The sequence below is a fragment of the Oncorhynchus mykiss genome, chromosome 16 (genome assembly GCF_013265735.2).
Source record: "Oncorhynchus mykiss isolate Arlee chromosome 16, USDA_OmykA_1.1, whole genome shotgun sequence".
Classification (NCBI taxonomy): Eukaryota; Metazoa; Chordata; class Actinopteri; order Salmoniformes; family Salmonidae; genus Oncorhynchus; species Oncorhynchus mykiss.
The window spans coordinates 21,792,636-21,817,593 of NC_048580.1; the positions used below are offsets into that span (position 1 = coordinate 21,792,636).

The 24,958-nt window shown below is 43.3% G+C and overlaps 1 protein-coding gene across 4 annotated transcripts in view; it reads left to right on the forward strand.

Annotated features, from left to right (window-relative positions):
• Window positions 1-24,958, forward strand: part of LOC110491629 (ankyrin repeat and fibronectin type-III domain-containing protein 1) — a 273,553-nt gene that overhangs the window by 65,019 nt on the left and 183,576 nt on the right. For all 4 annotated transcript variants that reach the window (XM_036946495.1, XM_036946493.1, XM_036946492.1 and 1 more), the window contains one exon: window positions 19,462-19,643. In XM_036946495.1, coding sequence (XP_036802390.1) covers window positions 19,462-19,643 — 182 coding nt within the window. The remainder of the gene's footprint in view (window positions 1-19,461; window positions 19,644-24,958) is intronic.

The window sequence follows — 24,958 nt, forward strand, 5'->3', positions numbered from 1 at the left end:
TCATCAAAGGAATTATCTAAGTGAGTCTCAGAAATGGCTAATATATGAATGTTATCTGATGTTAGCAAGTTACTGATTTCCTTAACCTCATTTCTAAGGCTACATATATTCATATGTGCTATTTTCAGCCCCTTCCTGGGTAGCTTATCAGAGATAGACGTAATATGGAAAAGAGAAAATAGAGCAAGAGGAAAAAAAACATTCAGCAGTCCATTAATCAGTTGGTGTGTGTAAGTATGTGTGTGCTGCGGTGTTGAAGCTGCGAACCTATAGGCTTGGCATCTTTTCAAAGCCTGTCATAGGGGATGTAAGCAATGTCCCTACGCGCTCTGCCAGCTTTCATGACTGGGATAAATTCTTTCCTCTTCTGGTGCACAGCTTCAGGATAATCCTAATTGAAAATGGGGAAAGACATCTCCTACCACATTCCCATTAACGTGAGATGTGAAAATGATGGTTAATATAGCTATTATGTGATCTATTTGAGGCAAATGTAATATTGTAAGGCAAAATATGGTGGTGCACAACATTGCGATGTTGACGCATGGTTCATTTTCATACATTTCTAACCTATAGCATGAATTATTCAAATCGACACAAACATGACATTATGGCTGGAAGTGTATTTGTTGAAAGTAACAAGCATTACAGACCAGAAACATGGAGATAACACCAATATTGTGCACTTCTCGCCAGCTGTTACTTCCATCTGAAGGCTGTGTATCTCCGGCCCCTCCAGCGGGTGATGCATAATGGCGCTGGAGACGATGGCTGCATTTATACAGGCTCGTAACCAATTGTGCTATTTTCTGTGTTTTGTATTTTCTGTGTTTGTAAATTACTTTGTACATATTGTTTCTTCTACCGTCTCTTATGACCGAAAAGAGCTTCTGGATATCAGAACATGTGCAACCAGAGGAAAAACTCTAGACCAACTTTACTCCGCACATAGAGACGTGTACAAAGCTCTCCCTTGCCCTCCATCCGACTGATAGGCTTGCAGGAAGTACCAGTGACTCACCAAAGCAGGAAGTGCCAGTGACTTGCTCAACACGGAAGTGGTCAGATGACACGGATGCTAAGCTACAGGAGTGTTTTGCTAGCACAGACTGGGATATGTTATGGGATTCATCCAATTGCATTGAGTAGTTGCGCAACTACTCAATGCAATTGTGTGTGTGGGGGGACATGACCCCCCCACACACACATTCTGAAATTGCATTTTTGTCCCCCCCAGTTGTATCATTGCACTGTGATACAAAACTCTGGTGTGCTTTAGGACCATGCGGATGCCTCGGGGGAGCGGTTGGGTAGGCTGTTTTCCGGTTTGAGCCGGCTGGATTTAGGACAGCACAGACCCCACTGTGCGGACAGGTTGTGTGAAGGTAAAGCTTCTGAAAGGCTGGCGTATGGGACCAGCACGGGATAGATGAACAGAGGCTGTTGCTGTCTGTGTTGCGCTTTTTCTCTGAGTTGTAAAAGCAGGGAGAGCAGAAACTGGCTACTCTTTAGTTGACTGATCTAGCTGGCAAGGTAACTGCTGTTGGACAACAACAATACATATTCCCAGTGCTGAGCTAGTAGTGTAACTGACATTTTAAGTTAGATAATGTTTCATCCTCTCTCGGCTGAAGTAAATGAGCTGTACTAGCAGCTAGTTAGCTTGCTAGCAGCTACCACAGCAAGTTCACCTCTAGCTAGCCTCTAGCTATCTGTTAGGTAGCAGTATCTAACAGCTGTTGTGCGTGTATAGAAATGTTTTGTAGCTGTTGTTTTGTCCGGTTTCAACTGAAGTACATTTGATGAGCTAGCCAAAATTTGGCTAAATGTAGCTAGCTAGCTAGCTCACTAACTTCAGCTATTATTTTAGACCTGAATCAAATGATGAAACTGGAGACCAAATGATTGAAGACCGATATTCTGACATTTTTTTCAGTGCAATGAGGGTTTCTACCGTGTCAGTGCAGTGAGTTTTATTAGTCAGTATAGCGATTTAACATTATTGATCTGTCAGTTTCCCTAACTAATTCCCAAATTTTCACACTGACACAGTATAAACAGCTCTACAGGCATCACTGTCATGGTGCACAGTCAGTACACAACATGATGCTCATCATGTCTTAGCAGGATCAGATGGTGACAGGTGTCCCTGCAGGGTCAGACAGCCAGGGAAGACCAACCTACAGAGCTCAGGGGAATTTTGCAGTGTATTATAACAATCAGTGAATGGATACTAAGTTTGATCTTGAGTTGAGGGGTAGGCTACAATCTGAGAATAATGGTAATTTCAATTGTTGAACCATTGATTCTATTCACGGATAACATAATGTATAAACGTGCACCAATGTAATTCTTTGTCATGCCTCATCTGAGCAGGATCAGATGGTGACAGGGGTCTCACCAGGGTCAGACAGCCAGGGAAAACCAGTCAATGATGGAGATGAGTTGAATTTTTGCAGACACAACACTTTATTCTCTCTGTGCAGCAAACACTGGACAAGCAAGAAGCTTCAAAGATTGGAACTATTTTAAGGCAGTCTGACAAATAGAGGCTTTTCCCGATGACACAAAGTATGTTTAACAAAAATGTGAAGAAGACCTGGGAGAAGCTACTGATGATGATGAATGGATATGTTAGACTACCCAGTCATGTTCATATAATCTCAGACATGTATTACTGCATCTTTAAAACCATCCAAAGAACGTACTATATGCCAGTAAAACTGAGTATCATGCACACAGAAATGTAACTATTCTGCTAGAGGTGTAAAACACAAAACGGAACATATGGTATTTGCTTATGTTATGGTCTTGTGAAGGCTGGCTGAATTCTGCCAAAGAGTCTGTTCTTCTATGTCAGCATGTCTACAGATTATCCCTTCTCCCTGTTTTTGTTTGCTTAGTAATGTTGATACTGGAGACTGTTATCAGAAGAAACCTAGCATTTATAATGACTAAGGAATGCATTGCCATTAATTGGAAGGTTGGTTATCCTCCCACAATGGATGGGAGAAATGTCAAGTTATGTATCACTAGATTTGATTTATTACAAGATTAATGGTGCACTGTGCAACTTTCATAAGGTTCGGATACTTTGTATGGAATACAGTGTGACAAAAAGGAGTCTGTATTGAAAAAATGCCCACGTCAGGGTAAATAACTATTTAGGCAATCCCTAGCTGTTGGGCTGCTCAGTCCCAACCCTGGGGGATAAGCTGGAGACATGCTGACATAGATGAACAGACTCTTTGGCAGAATTCAGCCAGCCTTCACAAGACCATAACATATGCAAATACTGTATGTTTTGTTGAACATGCTTTGTCAATCTGGCCTTGGCCTAACACACCTGAAATGAATAATGAAGGTTTCACTAAGATCCTAAAGCTATGCAGGTCCGTGAACCCCAGTTGGCAGGACTGGGTCACCCAGCTATATTGTGTGCAGATAAAAAGAGTTCTACAGTACTATTACAGGCCCATGATAAGAATTATATGGCGGGTGTACTGTTTGTGTGTTAATGTGTAGGTGTATGTGTTTTTATAAAACTTTTGTTTTCCAAACCTTTACTTGAGACGTAAAAAAAAAGATGGTGGGGTTTGGGCGTGCAGGCGACGTTTTGTTGAGGAGAGTGTTGAGTTATTGACTAGACTGGTGGGGGTTGGGCATGCAGGCATCTCGGGCTGGCTAGGCAGTCTGGCTGAAAATTGATGTAGAGGATGTCTTAATAAAGAAAATCAAAAGTATTTGTACTTTATTTGTAAGAGTTGTTAATTTGTTAGGCTATTGGTTAAAGGTGCAACACAATATTGATTATTGAATTATCATTTATCTAGTTCAGTCTTATCAATCACTTAAACATGTTAATAATGATCTCTTATCCAGCTTGATGACTGGGCATTTTTGCCTACTTTATGTTGTTCTACATAGAGACGGCTAGAAGGGCCATGTTATATTGTGTAGAAATACAGGAATTTAGCTTTAGATGCCCCCCAAAAATGGGAGGACCCCCAGACCCCCCACCAAGATATCTCCCCCCATTTCTAAATCTAAAGTTGCGCCTCTGGCACTGAGGAGTATACCATCTCAGTCACCGGCTTCATCAATAATTGCATTGATGACGTCGCCCCCACAGTGACAGGCAACATCGCATGGAACTAAAGGCTAGAGCTGCCGCTTTCTCGGAGCAGGACACTAATCCGTACGCTTATAAAAAAAAATCCTGCTATGCCCTCAGACGAACCATCAAACAGGCAAAGCGTCAATACAGGACGAAGATAGAATTCTACTACACCGGCTCTGTCACTCGTCAGATGTGGCAGGGCTTACAAACTATTACGGACAACCAATCCACGAGCTGCCCAGTGACGTGAGCCTACCAGACGGGCAAAATGCCTTTCATGCTCACTTTGAGGCAAGCAACAGTGAAGCATGCATGAGAACACCAGCTGTTCTGGACGACTGTGTGATCACGCTCTCCGTAGCCGATGTGAGCAAGATCTTTAAACTCCGAGCATGCGCTGACCAACTGGAAAGTGTCTTCACTGACATTTTCAACCTCTCCCTGACCGAGTCTGTAATAAATAAAACGAGCATCATCATTCTGGAAACTCTAGACCCATACAAATTTGAATGCCATCCCAACAGATCCATAGATGACACAATCTCAATTGCAATTCACACTGCCCTTTCCCACCTGGAAAACAGGAACACCTATGTGAGAATGCTGTTCATTGACTACAGCTCAGCGTTCAACACCATAGTGCCCGTAAAGCTCATCACTAAGCTAAGGACCCTGGGACTAAACACCTCACCTCTGCAACTTTATCCTGGAATGGCTGACGGGCCGCCCCCAGGTGCTGAGGGTAGGCAACAACACATCTGCCACACTGATCTTCAACACGGTGGCACCCTCAGGGGTGCATGCTTAGTCCCCTCCTGTACTCCCTGTTCACCCACGACTGCGTGGCCAAGCACGAATCCAACACCATCATTAAGTTTTCTGACGACACAACAGTGGTAGGCCTGATCACCGACAATGATGAGACCACTTATAGGGAGGAGGTCAGAGACTTGGCAGTGTGGGACAAACAGACCCCCATTAACATCGGCGGGGCTGAAGTGGAGCGGGTTGAGAGCTTCAAGTTCCTTGGTGTCCAAATCACCAACAAACTATCATTGTCCAAACAAACCAAGACAGCTGTAAAGAGGGCACGGTAACACCTATTCCCCCTCAGGAGACTGAAAATATTGGACATAGGTCCCGAGATCCTCAAAAAGTTATACAGCTGCACCATTGAAAGCATCCTGACCGGCCTGGTATGGAAACTGCTCGGCATCCGACCGTAAGGCGCTGCAGAGGGTAGTGCGTACGACCCAGTACATAACTGATGTCAAGCTTCCTGCTATCCTGGACCTCTATACTAGGCTGTGTCAGAGGAAGGCCCCAAAATTTGTGAAGGTCTCTAGTCTCCCAAGTCATTGACTGTTCTCTCTGCTACCGCACGGCAAGCGGTACCGGAGCGCCAAGTCTAGGTCCAAAAGTCTCCTTAACAGCTTCCAAAAGACCACCAAGCCATAAGACTTGTGAAAAATGTATCAAATGGCTACCCAGACTATTTGCATTGTCCCCCCCCCCCTCCCTTTTTTTAACATGGCTGCTACTCAATTCAATTCAACAGGCTTTATTGGCATGGGAAACATATGTTAACATTGCCAAAGCAAGTGAAGTAGATAATATACAAAAGTGAAATAAACCATAAAAATGAACAGTAAACATTACACTCACAGAAGTTCCAAAAGAATAAAGACATTACAAATCATATTATGTGTATATATAGTGTTGTAACGATGTACAAATGGTTAAAGTACAAAAGGGAAAATAAATAAGCATAAATATGGGTTGTGTTTACAATGGTGTTTGTTCTTCACTGGTTGACCTTTTCTTGTGGCAACAGGTCACAAATCTTTGCTGCTATGATGTCACACTGTGGTATTTCACCCAGTAGATATGGGAGTCTATCAAAATCGGGTTTGTTTTCAAACCCATTGTGGATCTGTGTTATCTGAGGGAAATATGTGTCTCTAACATGGTCATACATTGGGCAGGAGGTTAGGAAGTGCAGCTCAGTTTCCACCTCAGTTTGTGGGCAGTGTGCACATAGCCTGTCTTTTCTTGAGAGCCAGGTCTGCCTACGGCGGCCTTTCTCAATAGCAAAGCTATGCTCGCTGAGTCTGTACATAGTCAAAGCTTTCCTTAATTTCGGGTCAGTCACAGTGGTCAGGTATTCTGCCACTCTGTACTCTCTGTTTAGGCCCAAATAGCATTCTAGTTGGCTCTGTTTTTTTTGTTAATTATTTCCAATGTGTCAAGTAATTATCTTTTTGTTTAATCATGATTTTCATTGGGTCTAATTGTGTTTCTGTCCTGGGGCTCTGTGGGGTGTATTTGTGTTTGTGAACAGAGCTCCAGGACCAACTTGCTTAGGGGACTCTTCTCCTGGTTCATCTCTCTGTAGGTGATGGCTTTGTTATGGAAGGTTTGGCTTTGTTATGGAAGGTTTGGCTTCCTTTTAGGTGGTTGTAGAATTTAACGTCTCTTTTCTGGATTTTGATAATTAGCCTAATCGGCCTAATTCTGCTCTGCGTACATTATTTGGTGTTCTACGTTGTACACGGAGGATATTTTTGCAGAATTCTGTATGCAGCGTCTCAATTTGGTGTTTGTCCCATTTTGTGAATTCTTGGTTGGTGAGCGGACCCCAGACCTCACAACCATAAAGGGCAATGGGCTCTATGACTGATTCAAGTATTTTTAGCCAGATCCTAATTGGTATGTCAAATTTTATGTTCCTTTTGATGGCATAGTATGCCGCCTTGCCCTACTCACTCTCTTATCTACGCATAGTCACTTTACCCCTACCTACATGTACATATTACCTGAATTACCTCAATTTACATTGTCCCCCACACATTGACTCAGTACCTATATATATATAGCCTCGTTATTGTGTTGCTTTGTATTTCTTTTTTTAAACTTTAGTTTAGTAAATATTTCCTTAACTCTTATTTTCTTAAATATTGGTTGGTTAAGTGCTTGTAAGTAAGAATTTCCCGGTAAGGTCGACACTTGTACTCGGCGCATGTGACAAATACGATTTGATTTGAGGTACAAAAGTAACGTTGCGGTAGTTATTTTCTCTGTCTATTTCATTTAATTTACACTAGAACTGAAATTACAGTTGCTAATGGTAGGGGACATATATAAGTTGTTTGTCATAAAATATGATGTCTCTAGATCTATCGGTCTCTGAGAGATTAGGGAAAAAACTAAAAGTGTTACTTTCGTCCCGGTCCTCCCCTCGATGTGGTTGAGGGTAGGGAAATCTGATCACAAATCTATCGTTTATACCACCATATTTTTTAGGTATAAATTGGGCCTTACGATAGATTTGGGATCAGATTTCCCTACCCTCAACCACATCGAGGGGAGGACCGGAACGAAAGTAACACTTTTAGATTTGGGATCAGATGGAAACCAACTGTAAACCTCCAGTAGAAACACATTGAAACACATTCAAATCAAATCAAATGTATTTATGTAGCCCTTCGTACATCAGCTGATATCTCAAAGTGCTGTACAGAAACCCAGCCTAAACCCCCAAACAGCAAGCAATGCAGGTGTTGAAGCACGTTGGCTAGGAAAAACTCCCTAGAAAGGCCAAAACCTGGGAAGAAACCAGGCTATGAGGGGTGGCCAGTCCTCTTCTGGCTGTGCCGGGTGGAGATTATAACAGAACATGGCCAAGATGTTCAAATGGTCATAAATGACCAGCATGGTCAAATAATAGATCTGGGACAGGTAGCACGTCCGGTGAACAGGTTAGGATTCCATAGCCGCAGGCAAAACAGTTGAAACTGGAGCAGCAGCATGGCCAGGTGGACTGGGGATAACAAGGAGTCATCATGCCAGGTAGTCCTGAGGCATGGTCCAAGGGCTCAGGTCCTCCGAGAGTGAGAAAGAAAGAGAATTAGAGAGAGCATACTTAAATTCACACAGGACACCGGATAAGACAGGAGAACTACTCCAGATATAACAAACTGACCCTAGCCACCCGACACATAAACTACTGCAGCATAAATACTGGAGGCTGAGACAGGAGGGGTCAGGAGACACTGTGGCCCCATCCGATGTTACCCCCGGACAGGGCCAAACAGGAAGGATATAACCCCACCCACTTTACCAAAGCACAGCCCCCACACCACTAGAGGGATATCTTCAACCACCAACTTACCACCCGGAGACAAGGCCGAGTATAGCCCACAAAGATCTCCGCCACGGCACAACTCAAGGGGGGGCGCCAACCCAGACAGGAAGATCACATCAGTGACTCAAACCACTCAAGTGTCGCACCCCTCATAGGGACGGCATGAAAGAGCACCAGTAAGCCAGTGACTCAGCCCCTGTAATAGGGTTAGAGGCAGAGAATCCCAGTGGAGAGAGGGGAACTGGCCAGGCAGAGACATCAAGGGCGGTTCGTTGCTCCAGAGCCTTTCCGTTCACCTTCCCACCCTGGGCCAGACTACACTCAATCATATGACCCACTGAAGAGATGAGTCTTCAGTAAAGACTGAAAGGTTGAGACCGAGTTTGCATCTCTCACATGGGTAGGCAGACCATTCCATAAAAATGGAGCTCTATAGGAGAAAGCCCTGCCTCCAGCTGTAGAAATTCTAGGGACTATTAGGAGGCCTGCGTCTTGTGACCGTAGCGCACGTGTAGGTATGTACGGCAGGACCAAATCAGAGAGATGGGTAGGAGCAAGCCCATGTAATGCTTTGTAGGTTAGCAGTAAAGCCATGAAATCAGCCCTTGCCTTGACAGGAAGCCAGTGTAGGGAGGCTAGCACTGGAGTAATATGATAAAAAAAAATGTTTTTCATTATCAAAGGATCAATAGTCATTCACTCACGCTAGTTGAATTACATTCCATAACCACACTCAGTTTTACCTTTTGATAAACTGATCCCAGATCAGATTTCAGTGTCTACATCTGATGGGTTCTAAGTCATTGGGATGTTTTTCTCTCCTCCCTCTCTAAGCCACAGCCCTTCAGATTGGCTGACTATGACTTGGAGGTACAGCGCTGCTGTGATGGATGTCCACAACCCATCTAATTCATCTCAAGCCAAACACTCGGCAAACGCCATCTTTTTTTTTAACATTGTTTTACTACCTGGCTGGCAGATTCAGCAGTGTTTGGCTTGGGAGGATTTCAAATACCACTTGTTCGGCACTATCAGCTCCAAAGCTGCCTGCTACAATCCTCAGTGTATCCTGTAAAAGGGTTTAGACATGGTCTGGGTCCTTCTTGGAGTTTTGTAAGAGAGGGAAAAGAAGGGGGGTTGAGGGAGAGAGAGAAATGGAAAGAGAGAGGGAGCGAGAGAAAAAAGAAAGGGAAAGAGTGGAGAGGGAAAGAAAGCAAGAAAGAAAGAGAGAGAGAGCGTCGAAACAGGGCTTTCCCAACTCATCTCACTTGGCGTGTGGGAAGAAGTAATTTATTTTCCTCCGCTGGTTTCTTATCTGGCAAAGGGGGGTCATTGGGAGAAGCAGCGAGGGGAGTTGCCTACACGCTGGGGAGCTCTGCCCAGCAGCCACTTCAACGGCATCACCGCCTGCGTTTACCTCTGTCCCTGAGAGGGAGAGGTCAACTGGCTCTCACACACACACACACACACACTGAAATGAACATATATATGCGCACACACGCATCCACACAGACTCACAAAGACACACACACAAACTACAGTATAATTATTTTTCCCTCACACTCACTTTCTCCTCTCTGAAAACAGACACAGAAGAGTTTCTCTCACACACAAATAGCCTGAAGACAAATAAATGAAATGAAATAAAATAGTATATAGGTAGTAGAAAATAGCATGGCTATAGAATATATAGGGAGTAGAAAATAGCATGGCTATATACAGTAAATAGGGAGTAGAAAATAGCATGGCTATATATAGTATATAGGGAGTAGAAAATAGCATGGCTATATAAAGTATATATGGAGTAGAAAATAGCATGGCTATATAAAGTATATACGTAGTAGAAAATAGCATGGCTATATACAGTATATATGGAGTAGAAAATAGCATGGCTATATAAAGTATATACGTAGTAGAAAATAGCATGGCTATATAAAGTATATACGTAGTAGAAAATAGCATGGCTATATACAGTATATATGGAGTAGAAAATAGCATGGCTATATAAAGTATATATGGAGTAGAAAATAGCATGGCTATATAAAGTATACAGTGCCTTGCGAAAGTATTCGGCCCCCTTGAACTTTGCGACCTTTTTCCACATTTCAGGCTTCAAACATAAAGATATAAAACTGTATTTTTTTGTGAAGAATCAACAACAAGTGGGACACAATCATGAAGTGGAACGACATTTATTGGATATTTCAAACTTTTTTAACAAATCAAAAAATGAAAAATTGGGCGTGCAAAATTATTCAGCCCCTTTACTTTCAGTGCAGCAAACTCTCTCCAGAAGTTCAGTGAGGATCTCTGAATGATCCAATGTTGACCTAAATGACTAATGATGATAAATACAATCCACCTGTGTGTAATCAAGTCTCCGTATAAATGCACCTGCACTGTGATAGTCTCAGAGGTCCGTTAAAAGCGCAGAGAGCATCATGAAGAACAAGGAACACACCAGGCAGGTCCGAGATACTGTTGTGATACTGTTGTATCAGACCACTGCAAATCTACCAAGACCTGGCCGTCCCTCTAAACTTTCAGCTCATACAAGGAGAAGACTGATCAGAGATGCAGCCAAGAGGCCCATGATCACTCTGGATGAACTGCAGAGATCTACAGCTGAGGTGGGAGACTCTGTCCATAGGACAACAATCAGTCGTGTATTGCACAAATCTGGCCTTTATGGAAGAGTGGCAAGAAGAAAGCCATTTCTTAAAGATATCCATAAAAAGTGTTGTTTAAAGTTTGCCACAAGCCACCTGGGAGACACACCAAACATGTGGAAGAAGGTGCTCTGGTCAGATGAAACCAAAATTGAACTTTTTGCAACAATGCAAAACGTTATGTTTGGCGTAAAAGCAACACAGCTCATCACCCTGAACACACCATCCCCACTGTCAAACATGGTGGTGGCAGCATCATGGTTTGGGCCTTTTCTTCAGCAGGGACAGGGAAGATGGTTAAAATTGATGGGAAGATGGATGGAGCCAAATACAGGACCATTCTGGAAGAAAACCTGATGGAGTCTGCAAAAGACCTGAGACTGGGACGGAGATTTGTCTTCCAACAAGACAATGATCCAAAACATAAAGCAAAATCTACGATGGAATGGTCCAAAAATAAACATATCCAGGTGTTAGAATGGCCAAGTCAAAGTCCAGACCTGAATCCAATCGAGAATCTGTGGAAAGAACTGAAAACTGCTGTTCACAAATGCTCTCCATCCAACCTCACTGAGCTCGAGCTGTTTTGCAAGGAGGAATGGGAAAAAAAATTCAGTCTCTCGATGTGCAAAACTGATAGAGACATACCCCAAGCGACTTACAGTAAGGTGTAAGGTGGCGCTACAAAGTATTAACTTAAGGGGGCTGAATAATTTTGCACGCCCAATTTTTCAGTTTTTGATTTGTTAAAAAAGTTTGAAATATCCAATAAATGTCGTTCCACTTCATGATTGTGTCCCAGTTGTTGTTGATTCTTCACAAAAAAATACAGTTTTATATCTTTATGTTTGAAGCCTGAAATGTGGCAAAAGGTCGCAAAGTTCAAGGGGGCCGAATACTTTCGCAAGGCACTGTACGTAGTAGAAAATAGCATGGCTATATACAGTATATATGGAGTAGAAAATAGCATGGCTATATAAAGTATATACGTAGTAGAAAATAGCATGGCTATATACAGTATATATGGAGTAGAAAATAGCATGGCTATATAAAGTATATACGTAGTGTGGGTAGAGTCCAGTGTGTGTGCATAAAAGGGTCAGTGAAAGAGAGTAAGTGCAAAAAAGGGTCAATGCAGGTAGTCCGGGTAGCCATTTGATTAGCTATTTAGCAATCTTGCTTAGATGTATTTTGGCTCTTCATGGTCCTCTTGGTTCCAGACTTCCTGTGCGGTAGCAGAGAGAACAGTCTATGGCTTGGGTGGATGGAGTCTTTGACACATTTTTGGGCCTTCCTCTAACACTAGATGGCAGGGAGCTCGGCCCCAGTGATGGTGCAGCTATAGATGGTGCAGCTATAGAACCTTTTGAGGATCTGAGGGCCCATGCCAAATTCTTTAGGCATCCTTAGGAGGAAGAGGCGTTGTCGTGCCGTCTTCGCGACTGTGTTGGTGTGATAGATCCTTAGTGATGTGGACACCGAGTAACTTGAAGCTCTCTACCCACTCTACTTCGATGTGAATGGGGGCCCTCCATTTCCTGTAGTCCATTATCAGCTCCTTTGTCTTACTCATGTTGAAGGAGATGTTGTTGTCCTAGCTCCACACTACCAGGTCTCTGACCTCCTCCCTAAAGGCTCATCGTAGTCAGTGATCAGGCCTACCACTGTTGTGTCGTCAGCAAACTTAATGATGATGTTGGCGTTGTGTTTGGCCACGCAGTCGTGGGTGAACAGGGAGTACAGGAGGGGACTAAGCACGCACCCTTGAGGGACCCCCGTGTTGAGGGTCAGCTTGGTGGATGTGTTGTTGCTTACCCTCACCACCTGGGGGCGGCCAGTCAGAAAGTCCAGGATCCAGTTGCATAGGGAGGTGTTCAGTCCCAGGATCCTTAGCTTAGTGATGAACTTCAAGAGCACTATGGTGTTGAGCGCTGAGCTGTAGTCAATGAACAGCATTCTCACGTAGGTATTCCTTTAGTCACTACCGTGGCCATAGTGAAGTGTGGATTGATGTGCAGTATTCACTTAGTGCCTTCTCATGCAATAATGTGACATTTGGACAGAGCACAGTCCCTCATTAGTTGTGTTTGGGGAGCATTCCCTTCAGAAGGTCAGTGTAAATACTGCATTAAGATGGAATACATTACCCAGCATACCGCAGTTTGGGCACAACAAATGTTACCTAAATGTACAGATCTAACAGATTTTCTTCTTCTTCTTCAATTTTTCAGTTCAACTATGTTCAACTGTATTCTGCCATGAACTAATCAAATGAACTTGAATCTTCTGTACTGACCAAGAATAGTGTTCTTACTATAATACTGTTTGATCTGAGCACTGACCTGCTTTGGTTGGCGCACAACAAGGCGTATTAGCCCAGTGTTTCACAACCTTGGGACTTCCTCCTTGGGGCACCACATCAAAGTAGCACTGTAGAACTGACCAAATGCATGTCATCTCAGGGGGTGGTCAGCAACATCTCATGGTTCGACGCCGGGTCCATCCATATGGACCAGAGGTTGAGAAACACTGTACGAGCCTGCACATAGGGGACGTGACTTTGACATTTCTCTGAATTTAATTAAATTAAGATTTGTGTTTTGACAGCTTCTTTGGAGATAATTGGCATGACTGACATGTATGGTCCTGTTTGACTCAGTGTGTAAGAGCATGGCGCTACCCAGGCGTGGACTTAGTGATTTGGAGGCCACAGGCAAAGGCCAGTCTGAGCTCCTCCTCCATCCCCGCCGCTCCTCCTATAAAAATTTTTTAATGTTTTTTTTAGTAAAGACACAATTTAACTGTACAAATGTATTACCTTTTAATGTGCCATTGAACACAACCAGTCATGATGCTTTCATCCGATTGTCAAACAAATCACTTCAAAAAGTAGGTTACCAAAATATTTCCACACCCAACAGCTCAGTGTACACCCGCCAATTTTTCTTCAGTTCACAGGTGGCTGAGATTATCTCACCGGAGAAACCATCCGAGTGAGCAAAACTCTTTTTGCCCAGACAGCATCAGATACATGGGCTACACATACATGTCCTCTGCCTCTGTCTCGACGACGATGGCAGTATTATCATCAGCACCTGTCTTTTTACTCAAGAAATGTGTATTGTATCCCCCTAGAGTCTAAGGGCCAGGGGCTGGGTTTCTACTAAGCTAGCCTCGTTGAGAACCAGGCTTCCCTAATATGGGTACGCCTGGAGAAGTTCATGGCAGAAAAATAGCTAAATAGGGAGGGAGAACCGGTGTAAATCAGTGAAGCCTCGCTACACATCAAATCAATCAAATGCCTTGCTTGCTTTTTTAAAACCACATCAAAATATGTTGATGTATGTCGATTTTGTGTATGGAGGACACTTCTGACAAAGCATAATTCAGTTTTTCTTCCAACTCTTCCAACTCTCTGCAAAATGTGTCCTTCCCAGTCTGAAAACACTGATACATATAACGCATAGCAGCAACGGGCATGTGGGGGGAGTTTTCTTGAAATGCGACCGACCTCTTCGATTCGGTCTTATGTTGCAAAATTTGAAATTGGGGTATTTACAGTGGATAAAAGTAGAGACTCATAGCTAGAACATGGTATATCATACACTACAGTTGAGGAACTAATGGGAAAGTAATTCTGCTTTGAAAGTTGATAAACTTGTTACCCCACTTTTGAGAAAATGTCCCTTAAATGTTCTGGGACACCTACTGGAGAGCTCTTCTTTGTCTACACCCATTCAGCATTGATAACACCCTCTTAAGCCTTAACCCGACCAACCTCTTTAAGGATTCACGTGAGGCCATGTGCTAAACAGAGGGAGTATGGTAGTGTACTAAACAACCAAAGATTTCAAGACTAAAGGCTGGTTTATACTATGTCTGTCGACATGTCGAGATGAGGAGCTGACATACAGTTGCCTGAGTGACATCATGAACATTCTGTTGTCGTCCGACATCAAACTTGTCATTGTCATTATGAAAAAGGTATAAACACTAAACGACAGGCTGCATGACTCCAGCAGCCTGGGGGTCCAAAATAGCATAACTGCTGCATTTTAACACCAATAATCTCATCCGTATAAAAATGAAATTAGTAATGACAATCTAGCTTGTTAGAAGGTGTAAACGGTACAGTGAAATGGTTACTTGCATAGTGGAGTCTTTTATTCAGCTAGCTAGCTAAACAATTAACCATAATCCCAACTCATAACGTTACTACCCTGTATTAATCTACAGGTAGCTAAAGCTAACCAACTAAGTTCAATGTTAGCTAGCTAGCTAACATTAGGCTATAACTAGCAATGCAAATGGATTTGAGATATGAATAATATTACTATGCATGTCATACACGTAACGATAGCGAGCCAGCAAACTAACAGTACGCTTTAACTTGCAGTGAAAACGACTTTCTGACAAAATTAGAAACCAAGAAACATAATATCTGTAAATGTAGCCAGCTAGAGTCTCTTACCCGTCCGTATACATGGATGAATGCTTCTCCCTCTCTGTCGCAGATGCCATGGTTGCCCTTAGTTTGAAAATGTAATCCAGGCAGGTGTTTTATACAACAGCCTTCTATGTTCTCTTTTCGACTCCCTCTGCAGTTGCAATCAAACTCTATCATACTCTGCTTCCACCGGGCATTCCACTGATTTGAAACCTCTGTCCTCCAGAAAGTGAAGAGCCTTAGCAACACTTGTTCAGTTCTTCGTGATATCTTTCAAAAAAGCCGATTTTAGAAAGGATTACCTACACATACTAAGCAGTTTGTGTTATAGACAGAAGCGTGCCACACGGCAGACCAATCCAAACTCACCTCTCGGCAGCCCATCCATTATCTCAGCCAATCATGGCTACCGGGAAGGTTCCTGCCTTTTTCTGTGGCTAAACCAACTAGGCTCGTAATGATTTTGTTTTTAATGATTTGTTTTTAAGGCACATGAAAGTTTCACATGTTCCAGAAGGAATTTCATGGCCCCAAAAAACGTATTTTGATAAAAAAAGAAAAAATCATTTTCAAATGCCTCTCCTGTGAAGTAGTGACGTGCAACATACGCCTAGTTTCCTGAAACGAGTCACAAATGTAGCATCCAATAAAAATTTGGCTCCCAGCAGACCGTTCAAACTGTTTTTGCAATGCAAAATTCTCCAGACCTCCATGGGTGGTTATGGAGGTATGGCAACACAAGACTACTACTAAACTAACATATGGAATGGTTTTTTAATGGCCATACCAAAGATAATTTTGCTATTTATTTAGAGTTTTAGGACCCCTATAAGTATATAAAAAAAATAAATCAATAATTTGATGAAACAATGACTTTAGCCTTACTGCTAATAACCCATAGAAACGCATTGAACAGAGAATGCAATGTTTTATCAAAAGGAAGTATGTTTTGAAGTGTCTGTCCTATATCTGCGAGATATAAGAAAGCTCAGGAATTTAAAAAAAAATGTGCAGTGGAATTACCTGTATACCTTTGATGTGGAAATGTACTTCCATACATTTTTGGGCCAAGTACCAGGGTACATTCAGACACTTGTGAACAAACACCATCGTGTTCGTGGGAGTCTCATCTTTCCATAGAGGGGTCATAATAATTTATAAGTCAAACCGTTGAGACGCTACAGACGTTTTTGTGAGAAGACCCATTTTTTTCTCCTGGTCTGACAAACACCGTGGTAGATCTGCTACCTTGCTCCTTAGGTGCGAAAGGCTGACATCAGTGAGACATATCTCTAGCTTAGACAGATTTTGATTCATTATGCCTTGAGAGGAGCATGGGGGGCCATCAAGCAGATCAATTATTTTAATATTTTTTTTATGCCTAGCTCATGAGACCCCTTGATGAAGTGAGGCCTGAGGCAATTGCCTCTACTGTCTAATGGCAAGTCTGCCTAATAGTGGCGCTAGCCGCGCCAAGTTCATGGATTCAATTCCGTCTGGGATGACAGGAAAGTGTATGCATTCACTGCATGTCAGCTAAAAGTGATGGCTAAGTGCCATATATACAGTGAGGGAAAAAAGTTTTTGATCCCCTGGTGATTTTGTACGTTTGCCCACTGACAAAGACATGATGAGTCTATAAATTTAATTGTAGGTTTATTTGAACAGTGAGAGATAGGATAACAACAACAAAAATCCAGAAAAACAAATGTTATAAATTGATTTGCATTCTAATGAGGGAAATAAGTATTTGACCCCCTCTCAATCAGAAATATTTCTGGGTCCCGGTGTCTTTTATACAGGTAACGAGCTGAGATTAGGAGCACACTCTTAAAGGGAGTGCTCCTAATCTCAGTTTGTTACCTGTATAAAAGACACCTGTCCACAGAAGCAATCAATCAATCAGATTCCAAACTCTCCACCATGGCCAAGACCAAAGAGCTCTCCAAGGATGTCAGGGACAAGATTGTAGACCTACACAAGGCTGGAATGGGCTGCAAGACCATGGCCAAGCAGCTTGGTGAGAAGGTGACAACAGTTGGTGCGATTATTCGCAAATGGAAGAAACACTAAAGAAACACTAACTGTCAATCTCCCTCGGCCTGGGGCTCCATGCAAGATCTCACCTCGTGGAGTTGCAATGATCATGAGAACGGTGAGGAATCAGCCCAGAACTATACGGGAGGATCTTGTCAATGATCTCAAGGCAGCTGGGACCATAGTCACCAAGAAACAATTGGTAACACACTACGCCGTAAAGGACTAAAATCCTGCAGCGCCCGCAATGTCCCCGTGCTCAAGAAAGCACATATACATGCCCGTCTGAATGATTCAGAGGACAACTGGGTGAAAGTGGTGTGGTCAGATGAGACCAAAATGGAGCTCTTTGGCATCAACTCAACTCGCTGTGTTTGGAGGAGGAGGTGCTGGCTATGACCCCAGAACACCATCCCCACCGTCAAACATGGAGGTGGAAACATTATGCTTTGGGGGTGTTCTCCTGCTAAGGGGACAGGACAACTTCACCGCATCAAAGGGACGATGGACGGGGCCATGTACCGTCAAATCTTGGGTGAGAACCTCCTTCCCTCAGCCAGGGCATTGAAAATGGGTCATGGATGGGTATTCCAGCATGACAATGACCCAAAACACATGACCAAGGCAACAAAGGAGTGGCTCAAGAAAAAGCACATTAATGTCCTGGAGTGGCCTAGCCAGTCTCCAGACCTTAATCCCATAGAAAATATGTGGAGGGAGCTGAAGGTTCGAGTTGCCAAACGTCAGCCTCAAAACCTTAATGACTTGGAGAAGATCTGCAAAGAGGAGTGGGACAAAATCCCTCCTGAGATGTGTGCAAACATGGTGGCCAACTAGAAGAAACGTCTGACCTCTGTGATTGCCAACAAGGGTTTTTGATTGCCACCAAGTACTAAGTCATGTTTTGCAGAGGGGTCAAATACTTATTTCCCTCATTAAAATGCAAATCAATTTATAACATTTTTGACATGCCTTTTTGGATTTTGTTGTTGTTATTCTGTCTCTCACTGTTCAAATAAACCTACCATTAAAATTAGACTGATTATTTCTTTGTCAGTGGGCAAACGTACAAAAGCAGCAGGGGATCAAATACTTTTCCCCCTCACTCTACATTTATGAATAGTTTTTTGCTGTTACAGCCTATTAATGTTGATTGTGGCTTTGTGGGAATGCATTATTCTGAGTAAGGCCTGTAAGACTTGTTATAGTGTTACCACAGATATTGATTCACTACCGTATGACTACTCTCTTATTTCATTATATTGAGATGAGAACCTTGGTGATTATGATTGTTATTGATCTGTATACAAATCGGTAGGTGGTTCTCTTTTTTTTTTGATCATATGGTTAAGCACTGGGCACATACATGTGATGTAATTAATTGGTGTGTGCCTATATTCTTCCTATGACACACTTGTGCAGCTGTGTATTAGAAATGTGTTTCTTGCGTATCCCAACATCCCCCGAGACACCTGCAGAGAGTCGGGGTCAGAGCCAGGGTCCATCATTTACCAGCGTCCCTGGAGCAATTGGAATAAATGAGGCGTTCATGTGGTGTCGGAGTTGTCGGAAATACTAGATTCTGACTGGGAAGTTTCACTTGAACGACCCCCCCCCCCAAGTCGAATTATAAGTCGGAAAATTTGAGAAACTTTTATTACCAGAGTAGCCGAGTTGCACGGTTTCATCACAGGAATCTTCTCAACCAAAATATGAGAACATAACAGTTTTTGAAAAATACAACAGTGTCAATGTTAAGAATGTAGCTAGTTTGTCCATATTGTTAATGTTAAGCAAGCTAGCTAACTTTATTGTTAACAAACTTAGCACGCCTATCTAGGTAGCAAAGAAAATGTATCTTGTCGGTTACGGAATTCAAACCAGCGACCTTTAGGTTACTGGCCCAACACTCTAACCTCAAGGCTACCTGCTGCCCCATACAGTTTATATCAACTCTAAGTCAGTAAAATAACATCTGCTGAAAGTCCATATTAATGTACTGTTATATTACTGATGACCTGTTATTGATTTGTCTCACCACCAGGTCGTTGGAGAGGAAGCTGCAGAGGCCTCTATTGGCCAAGTCCCGGACACTACCCAGCATCCCCCAGTCCCCTACCGTGGCCAGGGTCCACCACTCAGACCTGATTGGTGGGAGTCCTCCTCGCAGGACGTCTTTGGCCAGCAACAACAATCAGCCCAAGGCCTGCACTTTGCCCCCTGAAGGTTAGAAAACACCTTTCTCACTCAATCACACAAACACACACACACACACACACACACACACACACACACACACACACACACACACACACACACACACACACACACAACCACAGGAAAGGCCTGCTTCACCCAATGCTTGTGCTTTTGGGGGCTGTCTTTTAATGTCCATAGGTAGCTTACCTTGTAACCTTTTCCTCAGGCTAATTGTGCATAGGCAGAAGTCTCTGGTGAACGAGAAAGGCTTTTACTTACCTTGAGACATAAGTGTTAAGATGGTAACTAACTGTTTTGTGTAAGTGTGTCTCTGCATTCAAAAATACACAGCAACTCTCCGAGCATTCGGCACACGGCACAGCAGACTTTGGAGAGATGGGCCCGTTGTTTCCTAGGACTCTCTGACATTCCCGCCAGTGACGCACACCTAGCTCAAATTGTTTCACATCCAAACGGCGGTCTGAATACTGACAGAAGACTGCTGCCGCTGTGTGTATTTGGTAGCCTACTAGGCGGAATGGTCGTGAGTTCAGAGGGGAGGCAGAGCTTTGACGAAGCCGTCTGATTCCTGTCAGATACGCGGTGAGACACGTCTTCCAATCTCTTCCCCTCGCACTTCTGTAATTCCCCCCGCGCCTTCGATATCTGATTCCCTTGTTACAAAGCGTGCCCGCTTCCCAGACAGGGCACATGTCTGCCTGTCGTGGATAAGTTCTATTTTTACATCAAATGCCTATTTCCTTCACCCGAACCTGTATCTCTAGATTGGATAGGTGATAAGATGGATGATGACATATGGAAGTTCAAAAGGCAAGCGCTGCTGACGTAGACAAGCAGTGCATTCTGACTGCATTCAGACCCCTTCACTTCTTCCACATTTTGTTACGTTACAGCCTTATTCTAAAATGCATTACATTGTCCCCCCCTCATCAATCTACACACAATACCCCAAAGCAGTTTTTTTTTTAAATGTTAGAAAAAGTATGACAAGTAAAACACTTAAATATCACATTTACATAGGTATTCAGACCCTTTACGCAGTACTTTGTTAGATCATCTTTGGCAGTGATTACAGCCTCAAGTCTTATCTTCTTGGGTATGACGCTACAAGCTTGGCACACGTTTATTTTGAGAGTTTCTCCCATTGTTCTCTGCTCTCAAGCCCGGGCTCAGGCTGGGCCACTCAAGGACATTCAGAGACTGTACTTAGGGTTGTTGTCCTGTTGAAAGGTGAACCTTCGCCCCCAGTCTGAGGTCCTGAGCGCTCTGGAGCAGGTTTCCATCAAGGATCTCTCTGTACTTCAACTGTGGGATCTTATATAGACAGTTGTGTGTCTTTTCCAAATCATGTCCAATCAATTTAATTTACCAGGTGGACTCCAATCAAGTTGTAGGAAACATCTCAAGGATGATCAATGGAAGCAGGATGCACCTGAGCTCAATTTCAAGTCTCATAGCAAAGGGTCTGAATATTTATGTAAATAAGGTATTTCTGTTTTTTTTTATTTGTAATAAATTAGCAAACATTTCTAAACATTTTTTCTCTTTCTTATTATCAAGTATTTTGTGTTGATTTTTTTTAATTTAATCCATTTTAGAATAAGGCTGTAATGTATCAAAATGTAGAAACGTGAAAGGGTCTGAATACTTTCCGATAGGCTGTACTTTCTATTGATGGACATGAAGCTATTTTATAGTTTCTTATCAAGTCTTATCTGCTGATAACAAAGTAAAATTGACGTTAGCGTGGATAAGACTGACATACTTTGCAAAAGTTTGACCTACAGCCAACAGGCTTGGCTATAGCCTACTTTAAGAGTTAGGAAAGAGGCCTAAATGCAAGGCAAATGGAAACTATGGAGCACCCTCAGTGCAAAGATAATACATCATTTAATTGATAAGTGAATGTTGGTTGTATATAGAAAGTCGTATCCAAACTTTTTGCTGCTCTGTGAAAGGTATGGCACAAAACAATAGCATTAAACACCAGCTCCCAACATTCCAGAGGCTTCTCTGTGAAATGATCACCCACGCGCCACATTCCCAGTCTCCCCGGCAGACCTGACAACTGTCAGAGAGCCGTCAGCAGGAGCGGAGGTGTCGCCAGTTCAGGGCGCCAGAGGCTAAGTCGGCGCAGCCTCGCATAAGCCAGAGCCAGCCTGACTCGTTTGACTCTCCAACTCGCCTGACCCTCTCCCCCAAAAATATGTCCCCATAAAACTGAGCCATCACCCTGAGTCGTTCCTAATAAATTCTGTGGTATGTTCCATTTGGGGATATGAAAGTTGAACGTGATTGATGCCCTTATTGTGTCTGTCAGGAGGGCTTTTTCATGTGCCAGCGTATTTGCTGTTTAAAGGGAACGCGCTAGCTCCGGTTCCCTTTGAAACAGGAGGCTCCCAAGAAAGTTTCCTTATTGTTCTTGCAAGAGGCAGGCAGGCATGCAGGCAAGGCAAGGCATTAGTTTGGGAGATATTTTCTTAGCAGCAGTATAATCTTTCATAGCCCACTCTAGGGCCACCCTGTGCCAGTCAGCCTGCCGGAGCTGTCACTATGTGAGTCACTGAACCGACTCGCTCCCTCCCCCACTCTCTCCTCTTATTTACCACTGTATGATTGCAGGGGGAAAGAAAGAAAACATTTAAGAAGCATGAAGAGGCTAAGGCAAGTAAAGTAGAAAACACATTTAAAAAATCCAAATTAGTGGAGAAATAGGCCCAAATCAGCAAATTTCTGATTCAGAAACAGTTGTTGTGAACCCTTCTCTTTGTTTCTCTCTCTCTCTATCTATCTATCGATCTATCTATCTAGTGTTATATATTTGTTATATACCCTTTGTTGGCAATGACAGAGGTCAAACATTTTCTGTAAGTCTTCACAAGGTTTTCACACACTGTTGCTGGTATTTTGTCCCATTCCTCCATGCAGGTCACCTCTAGAGCAGTGATGTTTTGGGGCTGTTGCTGGGCAACACGGACTTTCAACTCCCTCCAAAGATTTTCTATGGGGTTGAGATCTGGAGACTGGCTAGGCCACTTCAGGACCTTGAAATGCTTCTTACGAAGCCACTCCTTCATTGCCCGGGTGGTGTGTTTGGGATCATTGTCATGCTGAAAGACCCAGCCACGTTTCATCTTCAATGCCCTTGCTGATGGAAGGAGGTTTTCACTCAAAGTCTCACGATACATGGCCCCATTCATTTTTTCCTTTACACGGATCAGTCGTCCTGGTCCCTTTGCAGAAAAACAGCCCCAAAGCATGACGTTTCCACCCCCATGCTTCACAGTAGGTATGGTGTTCTTTGGATGCAACTCAGCATTCTTTGTCCTCCAAACACGACAAGTTGAGTTTTTACCCAAAAGTTATATTTTGGTTTCATCTGACCATATGACATTCTCCCAATCTTCTTCTGGATAATCCAAATGCTCTCTAGCAAACTTCAGACGGGCCTGGACATGTACTGGCTTAAGCAGGGGGACACGTCTGGCACTGCAGGATTTGAGTCCCTGGCGGCGTAGTGTGTTACTGATGGTAGGCTTTGTTACTTTGGTCCCAGCTCTCTGCAGGTCATTCACTAGGTCCCCCCGTGTGGTTCTGAGATTTTTGCTCGCCGTTCTTGTGATAATTTTGACCCCACGGGGTGAGATCTTGCGTGGAGCCCCAGATCGAGGGAGATTATCAGTGGCCTTGTATGTCTTCCATTTCCTAATAGTTGCTCCCACAGTTGATTTCTTCAAACCAAGCTGTTTACCTATTGCAGATTCAGTCTTCCCAGCCTGGTGCAGGTCTACAATTTTGTTTCTGGTGTCCTTTGACAGCTCTTTGGTCTTGGCCATAGTGGAGTGTGGAGTGTGACTGTTTGAGGTTGTGGACAGGTGTCTTTTATACTGATAACAAGTTCAAACAGGTGCCATTAATACAGGTAACGAGTGAAGGACAGAGGAGCCTCTTAAAGAAAAAGTTACAGGTCTGTGAGAGGCAGAAATCTTGCTTGTTTGTAGGTGACCAAGTACTTATTTTCCACCATAATTTGCAAATAAATTCATTAAAAATCCTACAATGTGATTTTCTGGAATTTCTTTTCTCATTTTGTCTGTCATAGTTGAAGTGTACCTATGATGAAAATTACAGGCCTCTCTCATCTTTTTAAGTGGGAGAACTTGCACAATTGGTGTCTGACTAAATACTTTTTTGCCCCACTGTAAATATACACTGCTCAAAAAAATAAAGGGAACACTAAAATAACACATCCTAGATCTGAATGAATGAAATACTTTTTTCTTTACATAGTTGAATGTGCTGACAGCAAAATCACACAAAAATGATCAATGGAAATCAAATCTATCAACCCATGGAGGTCTGGATTTGGAGTCACACTCAAAATTAAAGTGGAAAACCACACTACAGGCTGATCCAACTTTGATGTAATGTCCTTAAAACAAGTCAAAATGAGGCTCAGTAGTGTGTGTGGCCTCCACGTGCCTGTATGACCTCCCTACAACACATGGGCATGCTCCTGATGATGTGGCGGATGGTCTCCTGAGGGATCTCCTCCCAGACCTGGACTAAAGCATCCGCCAACTCCTGGACAGTCTGTGGTGCAACGTGGCGTTGGCGGATGGAGCGAGACATGATGTCCCAGATGTGCTCAATTGAATTCAGTTCTGGGGAACGGGAGGGCCAGTCCATAGCATCAATGCCTTCCTCTTGCAGGAACTGCTGACACACTCCAGCAACATGAGGTCTAGCATTGTCTTGCATTAGGAGGAACCCAGGGCCAACCGCACCAGCATATGGTCTCACAAGGGGTCTGAGGATCTCATCTCGGTACCTAATGGCAGTCAGGCTACCTCTGGCGAGCACATGGAGGGCTGTGCGGCCCCCCAAAGAAATGTCACCCCACACCATGACAGACACAGCAAACCTTCTTGCCACAGCTCGCATTGATGTTCCATCCTGGATGAGCTGCACTACCTGAGCCACTTGTGTGGGTTGTAGACTCCGTCTCATGCTACCACTAGAGTGAAAGCACCGCCAGCATTCAAAAGTGACCAAAACATCAGCCAGGAAGCATAGGAACTGAGAAGTGGTCTGTGGTTACCACCTGCAGAACCACTCCTTTATTGGGGGTGTCTTGCTAATTGCCTATAATTTCCACCTGTTGTCTATTCCATTTGCACAACAGCATGTGAAATTTATTGTCAATCAGTGTTGCTTCCTAAGTGGACAGTTTGATTTCACAGAAGTGTGATTGACTTGGAGTTACATTGTGTTGTTTAAGTGTTCCCTTTATTTTTTTGAGCAGTGTATATTGTTACATA